This window comes from Equus caballus, chromosome 1 (assembly GCF_041296265.1).
Source record: "Equus caballus isolate H_3958 breed thoroughbred chromosome 1, TB-T2T, whole genome shotgun sequence".
Lineage (NCBI taxonomy): Eukaryota > Metazoa > Chordata > Mammalia > Perissodactyla > Equidae > Equus > Equus caballus.
In genome coordinates, this window is record NC_091684.1 from 125,680,424 (window position 1) to 125,698,539 (window position 18,116).

Below are 18,116 nucleotides of genomic sequence, written 5' to 3' on the forward strand. Positions count from 1 at the left end.
CCTTAGTTCCCTTTCATCTACCGCAGTTCTATAGCCTTTCTTTGTCTTTCATGACCTTGCCGTTTTTGAAGAGTGCAGGCCTGCTAACTCATAGACTGTTTAATGGTTTCCTCATGATTAGACTGAAGGGATGCACTTTGGCAGGAACACTGCAGATGTGGTGTTGGGTCCTTCTCAGTGCATTTTCTAGGAGGCATATGATGTTGGTTTGTCCCATTGCTGATGATGTTACCTTTGACAACTTGGTTAAGGTGATGTCTGTCAGGGTCTGTAGAGTAATATAAAGGTAACTTTTTCTCTTTAGGATTAATAAAAAACTGGTGGAAGTGATTCATGGGGACCATGTGACAATTCTCTTCCTCAGCAAACTTTCATCCATTTGTTTTAGTATCCCTTGATGATTCTTGCCTAAATTGGTTTTTATTTTGATGTTGCCAAATGGTAATATTCTAATACAAGCATTCCTCCTACTCTGTCATTACTTACTGCCCCCATTTCATTTCTTTTAAGTATTTATTCAATACCTGTAGCTCTGCTCCTCCATGAAGCAGGCTGGCTTCCTGTGTTCATTATACCAAATTACTGAGAATTAAAACTTCCAATTAGAATTAAGTACTTTAATCTGAAGTGAAAAAACCTCTCAGACCAGGAGCATTTTGACGTATCTGAAGAACAAACATGTATCTCCAAGGTTGGGAGACCCTCTCTCTGCAGTTGCCTATCACACAGACAGGAGTAGGGCGCGATGTGATGGGCGGCCTGGGTAGCTGCTGTCCTCTCTGCTTGCCCCTGCACAGGGACAGATGAGCGTAACCAAGGAGAAGACAAGGGAAAGCAGTGTCAAAGCACTGAGTTAGTGTGGGGGTCTGCTTTTCACCATATTTCAGATGGTTGCCGAAAAAGCCGTATCATAAAGGTTCTAAATTATGAAAATTGAGTAACCTGTTTAAGCAGCAAGCTATTGAATCCTGTGCTGGTAAAATTATCATACAAATGGGTTACAATGAATGCATGAGAGAATTGGACTTTGAGGACCAAATCTCCTTTGAAATCAACATGTAACACCTCATTCCAAAGAATATTTGTGTCACTGGGTGACATCTTGAGCCAAAAAACCCCAACTTGTAAAGATTTCATTTGTTTGTTTGGGTCAGCTAGTGTTGGTGGCAAAAAAAAATCTTTACTTTGCCACTTTTAGTGGTTTCTCATGCTGTTATTTATAGACTGAAGATTCTTTGCAGGGTGAATAAACAGTGTGGCGTTCATTATTTCTTTTCAATTTTAGTTTTTATGTAAAAAATTCCTCTTTTAAGTGTGTAGCTTGTAAACCTCTTGCTTTGTACTTTCCTGACGGTTGTATCTCACTCTTTTGTAGGTACCTCCTATTTAACAGACATTGTGTGGTGGGCAGGCACAATTGCAAGTAAGTACTCTGTGTGGTGAAGAGCTGGGTCTTCTTTCTTAAGATCAGTCATTTGTCTGGCAGGGATGCAGGGGGTGGGATGAGCTTGTCTCTATTCTTTGGAATGAGGCCCTGGAGGGTAGGAGGCAGTGGTGGGAGGACACAGAGGTTCCTTTGCCTGCAATTAGCCCTGAATTTAGTCCAGGTCAGACTGTTCTGGGCCCGAAGAAATTAAACTGCTCCTGCTTACTCATCTATAGTTGGGCCGTTGACATTTGGTGAAATTCCATGTTTTTGCTCAACACAATTCGTTTCACGAGGGAGAGTTTCTTCATTCAGCTTTAAGTACTAGATCAGAAGTCATGTACTATAATATAAAAATAAATAATAAAAGTAGAATTCAGAACTTTAAATATATAAAGAAAAATCGTATTAGACATTTCAGAAATATTATGAGGTCTATTTGTCACACACTGTCTTTTGGGCAAGAAATTCTCTAGCAGACGTTGATTCCTTTCATCTTTAAGCTCTAGCTCATTGCACCCCAGGCGCAGTCCTGTGCAGGCAGTAGTGTTTCCATTTGGTGTGCCAATAGCATGTCACTGGGGTCCAGCGGCCTACACTGGAGTAGGGCCCAGGCAACTTGAAGGGACACGAGAAGCTCTGCAAGATTTATCTTAAAGTAGGAGGTGTTAAGGAGAGAGTGGAAGTATACCTTGTGTTGCACCCACCGTCAGTCACTGCCGGTTAAGTTGGGAATTTCCACAGAGGGAAATAACTGCCCCAGACTAATTGGGCCATTGACTCTATGGGGCCTGCTCTCCTCTGCTGTCAGGACCCTTAAACATGCAAATGATGCTGCACATTTCCATCCCCACAAGTAATGGAAAAGAAGTAGCCCTTTCAGAGCAGAGCCTTGCAAAATTCAACTCTGTGCTCATGCTTGAAGAGAGCTATGTGATTGCAAGTGATATCCTTGTGATTCTCTTGACAGTGGCTCTTGGCCAGATTGGAAACTTCCTGGCTTACACAGCGGTCCCCACGGTCCTGGTGACTCCCCTGGGTGCCCTTGGAGTGCCGTTTGGGTGAGAGCTGGGGTTCTGTGTTTTGGTTTTTAATGTGTAGTTTAGATATAAGAAAACTTTTCATTTTAAATGTTTCTGTTAAAATAATAAAAGTAAAATAGTAACTGAAGGTATGTCTTCAGTATTATACTCTATGTGGTTTAATTTTATCCCTTCAAATTTAGTTGTATGAATTATTGACCCTTCTCTTAGACATTGGCTTTACCATATTTCAAATCCTAACTTATTTATGGATATCAATGAATGTGATGGTATCACTCTCCTGGTCTTTGCCCTAGAAGACTTCCCAGCACCTTGGCAAGTGATTCAGAGAGATTAAGCAAAATAGTCAGTTAGTGTTTTATTTGGATGCCTAGGATCCGCTGCTGGATGCTAGGCAGTTCCCCCACCCCACCCCAGGAAGTTAGGAAATTATAGAGGTTGGGACGAATGACACATGGGCACCAGTGGGTGCTAAATAGGATTTATGACTCAAAACAGTCAACAGCAAATGGATCACCCAAGGAGAAGGGCACTGGTTTGGTCCAGCGGGGCTTTGGGTTTTTATTGTACTTAGGAGGTGCGCCAGGTAGAGGTTCCCACATTCAGGCTGTGGCTTGTATGTTTTGAAATTTCAGCACCAAGGGACTGAGAATGCCAGGGCCCAAGGGTAGTGAGCAGGCTTTCTTATCATGTTGCCCAGATGTGGGGCAAAGGGGAAAAGGGAGGAGTAAAGGCTGCCAGCCACCATAAATGGAGTCTTTCTTTTTATTACACTTGGCTTACCTACAGAAATGATTTTATGAGACATTGTTAAACGGCTTAACACATATCCTCTTGTGAACGTATTTATATTGTTTTACCTTTGAAAAAAATCTCTAATAAACAGAGAGAGGATAAAAGAGAAATAAAATCCAAGTTTCTAACTTACTGATACACTGGTATTCTGCTGTATTTCAGACAGACCCCTTAATCCTTGCAGAGAAGTGTGTCTATGATGGATGGATTTAATTATGCGCTTTAAAGTCATTTAGGCTTTAAGGTTTTTAGGCGTGAAAAGCACACATATGTATTTCACATGTGAACCGTTGAACATGTGTTTGTAGTACATTGTTCTTATCAAAACATAAGCCTAATACCACATGTATCTTGATGTCATTTTGCATTTTGTACGGCCCTGAAAAGCTTGGATTGCATGACTGGTACTCACATCAGGGAATCACTACTGCAGCTTTCCAGAGCCCAGCCTCACTCCCCAGCATGTTCCTGTGAAAAATTTTCAGGCAAACAAACAACCCAGCCCTGTGATCTTTGGACATTGTACATTTAATGTGCATGTATTAAAATGCCTTGCCTCGTAAATTTCCAAAAAACTATTCTCATGGACTTTGATAATTAAGTTTCCTCACCAGAAATGTTCACTGCTCCAAGTCTTCAGGAGATGTTACTTACCCAAAAAACCACGTGAGATGATATTATGGATAAAAAGACTGCTTTTGACTAAAGATCCCAGTAAAAGATTTTTTAAAAAGAAGAAAAATAGGGGCTGGCCTGGTGCTGTAGTGGTTAAGTTTGCGTGCTCCACTTTGGCAGCCCGAGGTTCACCAGTTCGGATCCCAGGCACGGACCTAGCACTGCTTATCAAGCCATGCTGTGGCAGGCGTCCCAATATAAAATATCGGAAGATAGGCACAGATGTTAGCTCGGGGCCAATCTTCCTCAGCAAAAAGAGGAGGATTCGTGGCGGATGTTAGGCCAGGGCTAATCTTCCTCAAAAAGAAAAATAAAATTAATTTGGAAAAATTAAAGTTATCAAAATGTTCATATATATCTTTGTACATATGTATATATACTTTTAAAGAAGCTCTCTTCTTGATAATGGGGTGAGAAATGGAAATGAAAAGGATGTGGTGCTGGAAAAAAGTGTCTATCAGTGAAATAGAATAGAGAGCCCCAAAATAGGTCCACTTTTCTCTACAATGGTTTAATGTATGATAAAGTAATCATCACAACATAGTACTTTTTTTTTTTTTTCAAGTCAGCAACACTTTAATAAAATGAGCAGAACCCATTATAACAACAGCTCTTTATTACATGGATTCAAATACACAGCAGACCAATCATTTTCCCTGAAATTTAACAATCACATTCAATAAAGCCTGTTAGTGCGTTCCTCAACACTCTAAGGGGCTTCCTTCAAATTAATTCCCTTTACAAAGCCTGCACAGAGAAGAGGTTAAGCACCAGTAAGACAGACTGTTGCCAGCAGTAGGTTACAACATAGTACTTTTAAAAGAGGTTTTAAAAAACTTTTAAGTTGGAATTAATTTCCAAATTACAGAAAAGTTACAAGATTAAGAATAATCAAAACAACATCCATATATCCCTCACTCAGACACACCAATTGTTGACATTTTATCCCATTTGCTCCATCATTTGCTTTCTCTATATGAGGGTTTTTCAACTTTAATACTATTGACATTTGCAGCCGGGTAATTCGTTGTTGTAGGGAACTGACCTGTGCATTACAGGGTGCTTAGCAGCATCCCTGGCCGTGACCTACCAGATGCCAGTAGCACTCCCCCCACAAAATGTCTCCAGACTTCAGCAAATGTCCACTGGGGGCAAATCTCCCCCAGTTGAAAACCACTGTTCTATATCAATATGGTGTTTGTTTTGGTTTTTGTTTTCTGGATTTTTTTTGATGTATTTGAGAATAGTTGTATATATATCATGAGCCTTTATTCTTAAACACGTTGACTTGTATTTCCTAACACTAGAGATAGTCTCTTCATAACAACAGTACAATTATCAATTTTGATAAATTTAATGTTATAATACCTATATGTAATCTGCCTTGCTTATTCCAGTTTTGTTAATTGACCCATTATACCATTATCCTTTATACCATTATTTTTCCTTCTAGTCTAAGATTCACTCTAGTATTGGGAGCTGCTAGTTTAGTTGTCATGTAGTTTAAAAGAGAAGGCCTTTTTTTTTTTTAAATAAATAGTGTTGGGTAAGCAATTTGTAGGAACATCAATTTAAATCCTAATCATAGCACAATCAAAATATGATCTAAGCAAATTAAGCATTGTATACAGGATACCTATCAAGTGTGAAAATGCAAACAAATACAACGTTGAATGGTCTGTTGATACTACATTCAGTGCAGGATTTGTGTGATGACATGTGATGTGTTCAAGTATTTTGTTTCACTCAGCAATGCAGATTCAATGTGCTGCATAAGGCTGCAGTGAATCCAGTGCATTAACTGGCATCTCCTCCATACCTGCCCACGCACCTGTGGTATGTTGCTACAAATGATTTGTGTCTCTGATTTTCACTGCACAAACCTGCATCACCAGCATAACCCAGAGTAAGTCATGTTAAGTCATGTAGAGATTTAATCTTTAAAAAAAAGGAGAGAAAAATGTTTAGCTATGTTCCCAGAGTTTATGGCGCATGTATAATCTTTTAATGTGTTTTCAGATCTTAGAAGGATAAGAAGATTCTAAAGTGTGAAGCAATAAAAATGAAAAGGTTAATTTTCTACAATAAAAAAACAAAATGGGATAGAAAAAAGATTTCAATCAAATATTACAATAATTAAAGCTATGATATAAAGACTTCTTAAATTGATCAGAATAATATGAAAATCTCAATAGATAAAATGACAAAGGGCAAAGAGTGCCATGTCATAAGTAGAAAAATACATTTATTCCACTAATGTTAAACTTCATTTTCCATAAAATGCACATTAGCAACCAGATATAATAAATACATGTAAGCACAAAAAGGAGGATGAGGAAATAGAACTATATAGGAGTAACATTGTATCTCTTTGCAGTTAAGTTAGTGTCAATTTGAAATGTATTATGATAAGCCTTAGATAAACCACAAAAATGTATAGTGAAAAAAGTTATAAAAGGAATTAAAATGTTACTCTGTAAAGATTCTCTTAATGCAAAAGAAAGCAATAAGCAAGGAATAGGGAACAAAAAAAGATGTGAAACGTAGAAAACAAAAAGTAAAATGGCAGACATAATCTAACCATATCAATAAAAACATTAAATGTCAATAGATTAGACAATCCAATCAAAAGGCAAAGATCTTCAGGCAGGATAGACAAGCAAGATCCAACTATATACTGTCTACATGTGATATACTTTAGCTTCACGGATACAAACAGATTGAATGTAAAAGGAAGGACAAAGGATATACTATGCAAATAGTAACCATAAGAAAGTTGGAGAGGCTATACATCAGACAAAATAGGCTGTGAAACAAAAAATGTTACTAGAGATAAAGAAGGACATTTTATAATGACAAAAGCTTCAATCCATCAGGAAGAAATGACAGTTATAAACAAATATGGGCCTAAACATAGAGCTTCAAAATAGATGAAAGAAAACCTGACAGAAGAGAGAAATAGACAATTTGACAACAATAGTTACAGCCTTCCAATACCCTACTTTCAATAATGGATAGAACACCTAGGCAAAAGATCAAGAAGGAAATAGACGACTTGAATGATGCTATAAACCAACTAGACAGAACAGACATCTGTAGAATGCTCCAGTCAACAACAGAAGAATTCACATTCTTTCCAAGTGTACATGGAACATCCTCCAGGATAGACCATGTGCTAGTCAATAAAAATAAAAAAAAATCAATAAATTTGAAAGGATTGAAATCATGTGAACTACTTCCTGTGACCACAATGGGATGAATATAGAAAGAAAATCAATGAAATTTGTGAAATTCACAAATATGAGGAAATTAAGCAACTTACTACTAAATGAGCAATGGGTCTAGGAAGAAATCACAAGGGAAATTAGAAAATACTTTGAGATGAATAAAAATGAACAAACAGCGTACCAAAACTCATAGGATTCAGCTAAAGAAGTACCCAGAAGGAAATTTATATCTATAAATGTATACATTTAAAAAAAGAAAGGAAAGATCTCAAATCAACAACTTAACCTTCCATCTTAAAACACTGGAAAAAGAAGGCAAACTAAACCCAAAGCAAGTAGAAGGAGTGAAATTATAAAAATTAGAGTGTAAATAAGTGAAATAGAGAGTATAAAAACAATAGAGAGAATCAACAAAACCAAAAGATCATCCTTTGAAAAGATCAACAAAATTGATAAGCCTTTAGCTAGACTGACAAAGCATAAAAAGAGAGAAGACTGAAAATACTAAAGTCAGAAATGAAAGAGAAGATATTACTACCAACTGTACAGAAATGAAAAGAATTAGAAGCAAATAAAATGAACAACTATATGCCAACAAGTAAGATAATCTAGATGAAATGGACACATCCCTAGAAAGACACAAACTACCAAAATGGTTTCAAGAAGAAATAGAAAATCTGAAAAGACCTATAACAAGTAAAGAGATTGAGTTAGTAATCAAAAAATTTCCTTCAAGGAAAAGCCTGGGTACGGCTGGTTTCACTGATGAAGTCTACCAAACATTTAAAGAATTAATAGCAGTTCTTCATAGAAGTCTTCCAAAAAATAGGAGAGGAGGGAATCCTTCTCAATTCACTCTGTGAGGTCAGTATTACCCTGGTAACAAAACCAAACAGCACAAGAAAAACAAAAACTAATTTTCTTATGAATATAGATGGAGAAATCATCAACAAAATACTAGCTAACTGAATCCAGCAAAACCTGAAAAGGATTATACACCATGGCCAAATGCTGTTTATCTCAGGAATGCAAGGTAGATTTAAAATCAAAACTAAACTAATATAATTACACCACACCAATAGAATAAAGGATAAACACCACATCTCAATAGACACAGAAAAATCATTTTATGACATTCACCACTCCTAGGCCAGCCCCAGTGGCCTAGTGGTTTAGTTCAGCAGACTCTGTTTCGGTGGCCTGGGTTCACTGAACATCTGGGACAAGATGTCCACTTTTGCCACTTCTGTTCCGCATTTTACTGGAGGTTGTAGCCAAGGCAATTAGGCAAGCAAATGAATTAAAAAGCATCCAGATTGGAAAGGAAGAAGTCAAACTATCTCTATTAGCAGAGGAATGATCTTGTATATAGAAAATCCTGAGGAATCCACTAAGAAACTATTAGAATTAATAATGAGTACTGCAAGGTTGCTGGATACAAGATCAATATACAAAAATCAATTGTATATATATGAAGTAGCAGTGAGCAAGCCAAAAATGAAATTAGGGAAACAGTTCCATATACAGTAGCATCAAAATGAGTGAAATATTTAGGAATAAATTTAACAAAAGAAGTGCAAAACTCATACTCTGAAAACTGTAAAAAGATTCTTGAAAGAAATTAAAGAACTAAATAAATGGTCTACTTTCATAGATAAGAAGAATTAATGTTATTAAGTTGGCAATACTCCTTTAAATTCAGTTACAGATGTAGTGCAGTCTCTGTCAAAATCCCAGCTGATTTATTTGCAGAAATTCACAAGCTGAACCTAAAATTAATACAGAACTGGAAGGGACCCAGGATAGCCAACACAATCTTGATAAATAAGAACAAAGTTGGAGAATTCACACTTCCTGATTTCAAAACTGTTTTTTCTGAGGAAGATTACCGCTGAGCTAACATCTGCTGCCAATCCTCCTCTTTTTTCTGAGGAAGACTGGCCCTGAGCTAACATCCGTGCCCATCTTCCTCTACTTTATATGTGGGATGCCTGCCACAGCATGGCTTAACGAGTGGTGCATAAGTCCACACCTGGGATCTGAACCAGCGAACCCTGGGCCATCAAAGTGGAATGTGCGAACTTAACCACTGTGCCACCGGGCCAGCCCCCTGATTTCAAAACTTTTTATAAAGCTACAGTGATCAAAATAGTGTGGTAATAAGAGAAGGATAGACATGTACATCAATAGAATAAAATTGAGATTCCAGAAATAAACTGTAACATTTATAGTCAATTGATTTTTTCCAGTGCTTCAAAGACAATTTAGTGGAGAAAGAATTGTCATTTCAACAAATAGTGCCAAGCCAACTAGATGTTCACATACAAATAAATGAAGTTATCCTCCCTCACACCGTATACAAAAATTAACTCAAAATGGATCAAAGATGTAAGTTTAAAAGCTAAAACTATAAAACTCTTAGAAGACAACATAGGTGTAAATCTTTGTGACCTTGGATTAGTCAATGGTTTGTTTCTTAGATATGATACCCAAAGCACAAGCAACAAAAGGAAAATAGATAAATTGGAGATCATCAAAATTAAAAACCTTTGTGCTTCAAAACATGCCATCAAGAAAATGAAAAGTCAGGAGAAAAGGTGACATCACCAAAATGGTGATGTAGGAGAAACCAGCCTCCATCACCCCACAAAAATCAGCAATTAGACAGCTATCCATGAGCAAAACAACTCTGAGAGAGCTCTGGAGTCCACTTAAGAAACTTATTGACGCTATGGAACAAAAAAACTGAGAATAACTGCATCATTTTGACTGTGTTTTCTCATCCTCTAAGCTGGCATTGCTCAGCGCCATGAAGGAACTTCCAGATGGAAGGAGTTCCCCTCACCAGGAAAGGAAGAGTGGAGTAAGTGAACAGGTTCCCCAGCCTTTCAGGGCACCACACGAAGGTCCCACTTCCCTTTCACCCACCCAGACTGGCAAAACCGAGATGTAATGGTTAGAAACAATGAAGAAAAGCAGGGGATAGCAGTGGCAGCCACACAGCAGGAGCGATTGTGGTTTCCAATGACTTTATCTGCAAAAACCCCAGCAGATTTCACCACTGAAAGTAATAGCTAGCACAGCTGTCATCAACCCCCTGGAGATTTCATCACCTTTTGCCTCACAGGTATGCATGTTCACTGATGCAGGCCACAGGCCGCCTGAGTTCTTCCTTCCTCTCTCCAACACCCCTGCCCTCACTGGAGCCCGGGAACCACACTGGTAGCCAGCTCAGGCGTCTGGGGCTATATGAGTGCAAGACACCAGCCTATATCCCTACAGCTGACCCCCACCAACACACTGCAGGCCAGATACCCATCATGGATCTCCAGTGCAGTGCACATGCCTTGCAGGGAAAGGGAGGTGTGGAATGTGCAGCCACAGGAGAGCACTCTGATAGCCACTCCACAGCTACTTCTTGGCCCTGTTTTCTGCCACTGGCCTGCACCACTATATTCATCTGCAGCTAGCCACTCAAGCTGTGTACCTGTATGGCCCCAGACCAACCCCCATCACCAGCCTCCACTTCACTGTGCATACCTGGGGGCAGAGTGTGCAGCCACAATAGAGTACACAACAGCCAGGGACCCCAGAGCTGCCAAAGAGCCCATAGTTGGCCCCATCTTTTGCTGCCTGCCTTGACTTCCACCACTATGTGTCTGTCTGCAGGTGGACCATGCAACTATATAGGCATCTGCAGCTGGCCCCTGAAGCTGAGTGTTTGCAGACAGCTGGCTCTGGCCACCACGTCTGCCTATCTTGGTCCCTAGCTGCAGGACCTGGAGGTGCTGCTGAGGACCCCACAGCCCCTGCCGCTACTATGGACCCTCAACAGTGCTTGCCAAGGAATGCACAATTGTTGATGCTGTGGACCCTAGCAGCCTGAGCCAAAGAGACATTATGCCCCACTGGACCTGGTGCCACCCTATGCCCCCTCTCTTGGTGCTCTGCACCACTAGACCCAGGGTCACAGCACACTCCAGCATGCTCCCACAGTAGGTGAAAGTCTTCCCTTACTGACATCAGTCTGTAAAGTCTAGAAGAGGTGACAGCTTCTTCACATGTACAGACGTCTACACAAGGCTACAGGGATCATGAAGAATCAGGGAAACAGGACTCTACCAAAGGAATACAGTAAACCTCCAGTACCTGGCTCCAAAGAAATGTAGATCCAGGAATTTCCCAACAGGAAATTCAAAATAATTATTCTAAAGATGCTCAGAGAGCTACAAAAGAAAACAGATATCAGGAAAATATGAGAACAAAATGAGAAGTTCAATGAAGAGATAGAAAACATTAAAAAAACCCACCAAATTTTGGAGCTGAAGAATACAGTGATTGAACTGAAGAATTCAACAGAGAGCTTCAATAACAGACTTGACCAAGCAGAAGAAAGTATCAGTGAGCTCGAAGACAGATTAATTGAAATTATCCAGTGTGAGGATCAAAAAGAAAAAAGAATGAAAAGGAATGAAGAAACCCTATGGAACTTATGTGACACCATTAAGAAAACTAATGTACGCATCATTGGAGTCCCAGCAGGAGAAGAGAGAGGGAAAGGAGTAGAAAGCTTATTTAAAAATATAATGGCTGAGAACTTTCCAAACCTGGGAAGAGATTCGGACATCCAAGTTCATGAAGCTAATAGGTCACGCCAAGATTTCAATCCAAAATTACCAGCTCCAAGACACATTATAATAAGAGTGTCTAAAATCAAAGACAGAATTTTAAAAGTGGCAAGAGAAAAAAAACTTTTTCATACAAGGAAGCCCCCATAAGGTTATTAGTGGATTTCTGAGGAGAGACCTTGCAGGCCAGCAGAGAATGGGTTGATATATTTAAAGTGATGAAAGAAAGAAATTGCCAACCATGAATGCTATACCCAGCAAAGATGTCCTTCAGAAATGAAGGTGAGGAAAACACTTTCCCTAACAAACAAAAGCTGAGGGAGTTCATCACCACTGGACCTACCTACAAGAAATGCCAAAAGGAGTTTTTCAAGCTAAAATGAAAGGATGCTAATTAGTAACATGAAAATATACAACACACTGGTATAGCTAAGTATATAGTCAGTTTCAGAATACTCTAATACTGTAATGTGGTGTGTTAACTACCTAACTGTAGTATAAAGGTTAAAGGATGAAAGTATTAAAAAGAGCCATAGCTACAATAATTTGTTAATGGATAGACAATATAAAAAGATGTAAATTGTGGCATCATAAATATAAAAGGGGGGCAGTAAAAGGGTAGAGGTTCTATACGCAATAGAAGTTAAATTGTCGTCAGTGTGATATAAACTGTTGTATCTCTAAGATGTTTTATGTAAGCCTCATGGTAACCAGAAAACGAAACCTGCAGTAGATTCACAAAAGAAAAAGATAAGGGAATCAAAGCATACCACTGGAAAATCATCAGTTCACGAAGGAAAGCAGCCAGAACAGAAGAAAGGAAGAAGGGAACTACAAAACAGCCAGAAGACAATTAACAGGACGTTATTAGAAAGTCCTTTCCTATCAATAGTCACTCTAAATGTTAATGGATTGAATTCTCCAATCAAAAGACATAGCATAGCTGGATGGATTGAAAAAACAAGACCCAACTATGTACTCCCTATAAGAGACTCAATTCAGCTTAAAGGACACACATAGACTCAAAGTGAAGGTATGGAAAAAGATATTCCATGCAAACAGAAACCAAGAGAGAGCACGGGTAGCTGTATTTATGTCAGACAAAAATAGACTTTAACCCCAAAAGAGTAACAAAAGACAAAGAAGGTCATTATATAATGATAAAGGGGTCAGTTCATCAAGAAGATATAACAATTGCAAATATAGACAAACCCAACATTGGAGCACCTAAATATATTAAACAAATACTAACACATCTAAAGGGAGAAACAGACAGCAATACAATAATAGTAGGGGCCTTCAGTACCCCACTTTTAACAATGGATAGATCACCCAGACAGAAAATCAATGAACAAACATTGAACTTGAACACATTTTAGACAAAATGGACCAAACAGACATATCCAGAACATTCCATCCAACAGCAGCAGAGTACACATTTTTCTCAAATGCACAGGGAACATTTTCCAGGAACAATGATATGATAGGCCACAAAACAAGTTTTAGCAGATTTAAGAAGATTGAATTCATACTGGGTATCTTTTCTGACCACAGTGGTATGAAACTGCAAATCAGTAACAGGAGGAAAGCTGGAAAATTCACAAATATGTGGATGTTAAACAACACACTCCTGAACAAACAGTGTGTCAAAGAAGAAATCAAATGGGATATAAAAAAATATCTTGAAACAAATGACAAGGTAAGCAGAAGATACCAAAACCTGTGGAATGCTGCAAAAGCAGATCTAAGAGGGAAGTTTATAGCAATAAATGCCTCCATTAAGAAAAAAAGAAAGATCTGGAATAAGCAAGCTAATTTTGCACCTCAAGGAACTAGAAAAAGAAGAACAAATGGAGCCCAGTCTAGGCAGAAGAAAGTAAATTAACAAAGGTCAGAACAGAAATAAATTAATAAGGTACATAAAGACAATAGAAAAGATTAACAAATCTAAGAGCAAGTTTTTGAAAAGATAAACAAAATTGAGAAACTTTTAGCTAGCCTAAGAAAAAAAGAGAGAAGACTCCAATAAAATTAGAAATGAAAGAGGAGACATTACAACTGAACCACAGAAATAGAAAGGATTATAAGAGACTACTATGAATAATTATACACCAATGAATTGGATAACATAGAAGAAATGGATAAATTCCTAGAAACATACAACCTACCAAGACTGAACCATAAAGAAATAAAAAATCTGAATAGACTAACTACTAGTAAGGAGATCAAATCAGTAATTAAAAGCCTCACAACAAAGAAACGTCCAGGAACAGATGGCTTCACAGGCGAATTCTATCAAACATTAAAGAAGAATTAATACTAATCCCTCTTAAACTCTTCCAAAGAATTGAAGAGGGGGAACACTTCCAAACTCATTTTACAAGGCCAGCATTACTCTGATACCAAAACCAGACAAGGACACTACAAAAAAGGAAATTACCGACCAATATCCCTGATGAACATAGATGCAAAAATCATCAACAAAATATTAGCAAATCAAATTCAACAATATATTAAGAGGATCATACCCTAGGATCAAGTGGGATTTATACCAGGGATGCAAGGATGTTTCAACATCCACAAATCAGTCACTGTGATACACCACATTAACAAAATGAAAGATAAAAATCATTTCATCATCTGAATAGATGTAGAAAGGTCATTTGACAAAATTCAATATCCATTCATGATAACAATTCTCAACAAAGTGGGGACAGAGGGAACATACCTCAACATAGTAAAGCCAATATGACAAGCTCACAGCTAACTCGATGGTGAAAAGCTGAAGGCTTTTCCTCTAAGATCAAGAACAAGACAAGGATGCCCACTCTTACCACTTTCATTCAACTTAGTACTGGAACTATTTAGAGTGAGGCGAGAACAATAAATAAAAGGCATCCAAATGGGAAAGGAAGGATTAAAATGGGCTTTATTTGTAGATGACATGGTATTATATATGAAAAACCCTAAAGACTCCGCCAAAAAACTGTTAGAACAAATGAATTCAGTAAAGTTGCAAGATACAAATCAACATACAAAAATCAGTTGCATTTCTATACACTAAGAACAAACTATCAGAAAGAGAAATTAAGAAAACAATCCCATTTACAATTACATCAGAAAGAATAAAATACCTAGGAGTAAATTTAACCAGGGAGGTAAAATGATATATACACTGAAAACTGTAAGACATTGATGAAAGAAATTGACAAAGACAAATAAATGGAATGATATTCCATGCTCATGGGTTGGAAGACTTAATATTGTTACAATACCATACTACCCAAACCCATCTATAGATTCAATGCAATCCTTACCCAAATTCCAATGGCATTTTCCACAGAGATGAACAAACAATTCTAAAATTTATATGGGACCACAGAAGACCCTGAGTAGCCAAAGCGATCTTGAGAAAGAAGAACAACCTAGAGCATCGCACTTCCTGACTTCAAACTATATTATACTCCTGTGTTCCTTAATGATGGTTTTGAGAAATGTGTTGTTAGATGATTTTGACATTGTGCGAACATCATAGACTATACTGAGATAAACCTAGATGGTATAACCTACTACACACCTAGGCTACATGGTGCTAATCTTATGGGACCACTATCATATATGTGGTCCATCACTGAATGAAGTGTCATTACATGATGCATGACTGTACAGCCTATGGTAATCAAAACAGTATGGTATTAGCATAAAAACAGACACATAGATCAATGGAACAGAATAGAGAACCCAGAAATAAACCCATGCATATATGGTCAACTAATTTACGACAAAGGAGCCAAGAATACACAATGGGGAAAGTACAGTCTCTTCAATAAATAGTGTTGGGAAAACTGGACAGCCACCTGCAAAGGAAGGAAACTGAACTCCTATCTTACACCACACCCAAAAATCAACTCTAAATGGATTAAAGACTTGAACATAATATCTGAAATCATAAAACCCCTAGAAGAAAACATAGGGGATAAGCTCCTTGATATTGGTCCTGGCAATGATTTCTTGGATTTGACACCAAAAACAAAGGTAACTAAAGCAAAAATAAACAACTGAGACTACGTCAAACTAAAAAGCTTCTGCATAGCAATGGAAACCGTCAACAGAATGAGAAGGCAACCTAAAGAATGGTAGAAAATATTTGCAAATCATAGATCTGATAAGGGATTAATATCCAAATTATATAAAGAACTCATACAACTTAATAGCAAAAAAATAGTCTGGATAAAAAATGGGTAGAGGATCTTAATAGACATTTTTTCAGAGAAGACATATGAATGGTGAACAAGTACATGAAAAGATGCTCAACATCACTAATTATCAGGGAAATGCATATCAAAACCACAGTGAGATATCACCTCATACCTGTTAGAATGACTGTCATAAAAAAGAAAAAAACCCAAGAGACACGTGTTGGTGAGGGTGTTGAGAAAAGGGAACCATCATGCACTGTTTGTGGGAATGTAAATTGGTCAACAAATTAAAAATAGAACTACCGTATGACCCAGGATCCCACTGCTGTGTATACATCCAAAGGAAATGAAAGCAGGATCTTGAAGAGATATCTATATCCCCATGTTCATTGCAGCATTCTTCACAATAGCCAAGATATGGAAACAACCTAAGTGTCTATCAATGGATGAATGAATAAAGAATATATGGGGTAGATACACAATGAATATTACTCAGCCATGAGAAAGAAGGAAATCCTGCAGTTTGCAGCAACATGGATGAACCTTGAGGGCATTATGCTTAATGAAATAAGTCATGGAGAAAGACAAACACTGTATGCTGTTACTTAATATGTGGAATCTAAAAAAGCTGAACCCATAGAAACGGAGAGTAGGGTAGTGGTTACCAGGTGCTGGGGTTTGGGGGAATGAGGAGATGTTGGTAAAGGGTATGAACTTCTAGTCATAAGTTGAATAAGTTCTGGGGATCTACTATACAGCATGGTGATTATAGTTAATAATACTGTACTACATACACGACAGTTGCTAAGGAGTAGATCTTAACTATTCTCACCACAAAGAAGAAATGGTAATTATGTGATGTGATAGAGGTGTTAGCTAACACTATGGTGACAATGATTTTGCAACGTATATGTGTATCAAATCAACACATTGTATACCTTAAATGTACACAATGTTATAGGTCAATTATATCTCAGTAAAGCTGGAAAAAAGGTGCAAAGTCAACTGAAAGAGTAGAAAAAATTTCCAATTATATATCTGATAACAGATTTGTATTTAGACTATATAAAAACTCGTACAACCATGAATAAAAGGACAAATAACCTAATTAAAAATGAGCAAAGGATCTCAGTAGACATTTCGCCAAAGAAGATATACAAATGGCCAATTAACATAAGAAATAATGCAGATAATTAGCCATCAGGGAAATGCAAATCAAAACCACAATGAGATAGCACCTTGTACCCACTTGGATGGCTATAGTCAAAAAGAATGACATTAACAAGTATTGGCAAGGATTTGGAGTAAATGGAACCCTCATATACTGCTGGTGAGGATGCAAAATGGTGCAGCTGCTTAGGAAAATAGTCTGACATTTCTTCAAACAGTTAAACATAGAGTTCCCATATGATCTGGCAAACCCACTGCTAGGTACATACCCAACAGAACTGAAGACATATGCCCATACAAGGATTTGTGCATGAATGTCTATAGTAGCGTTATTCATGAGACAAAAAGCAGAAACAATCCAAATGTCTATCAACTGATGAAGGACATAGAATAAATGGTATATCCATCCAATGGAATACTATTAGAAAAGAGAACAAGTGAAATAGTCATATACATTACAGTATAGATGAACCTTGAAAACATTATTTTATGTGAAAAAAGCCATTCACAAAGGACTATATATTGTATAATTCAATTATATGAAATGTCCAGAATAGGCAGATATATATAGAAAGTAGACTCATGGTTGCTTTGGGTTGGGGGCTTGAGGGAGATTGGCAAGTGATGGCTAAGGGTGATACATCAGTTTCTTTTGGTATAATAAAAATGTTCTAAAATTGATTGTGGTGATAGATGCACAATTCTGTGAACATACTAAAAGCCAACGAATGTACACTTTAAATGGGTGAATTTTATGGTATGTGAATTGTATCTCCCTAAAGCTGTAAAAAGAAAAGAAAGAAAATAGAATGGGTGTCCATTTCAAATTAGTACAACCTATCAGAAGGCAGAGTGGCAGTGGGTATCCAGAATCATCTAAGTGTTCTTGATCTTAAAGCCAGAGTCCTACTCTGGAAAATTTAATCTTAGAAAATGATTAGGAAAAAAAATAT

At 37.6% G+C, this 18,116-nt stretch overlaps 1 protein-coding gene across 1 annotated transcript in view; it reads left to right on the forward strand.

Annotated features, from left to right (window-relative positions):
• NIPA1 (NIPA magnesium transporter 1) overlaps positions 1 to 18,116 on the forward strand; it is a 50,230-nt gene that overhangs the window by 17,835 nt on the left and 14,279 nt on the right. The window contains exons 2-3 of the mRNA XM_023652152.2: positions 1,376 to 1,423; positions 2,397 to 2,487. Of these exons, the coding sequence (XP_023507920.1) occupies positions 1,376 to 1,423; positions 2,397 to 2,487 (139 nt within the window). The remainder of the gene's footprint in view (positions 1 to 1,375; positions 1,424 to 2,396; positions 2,488 to 18,116) is intronic.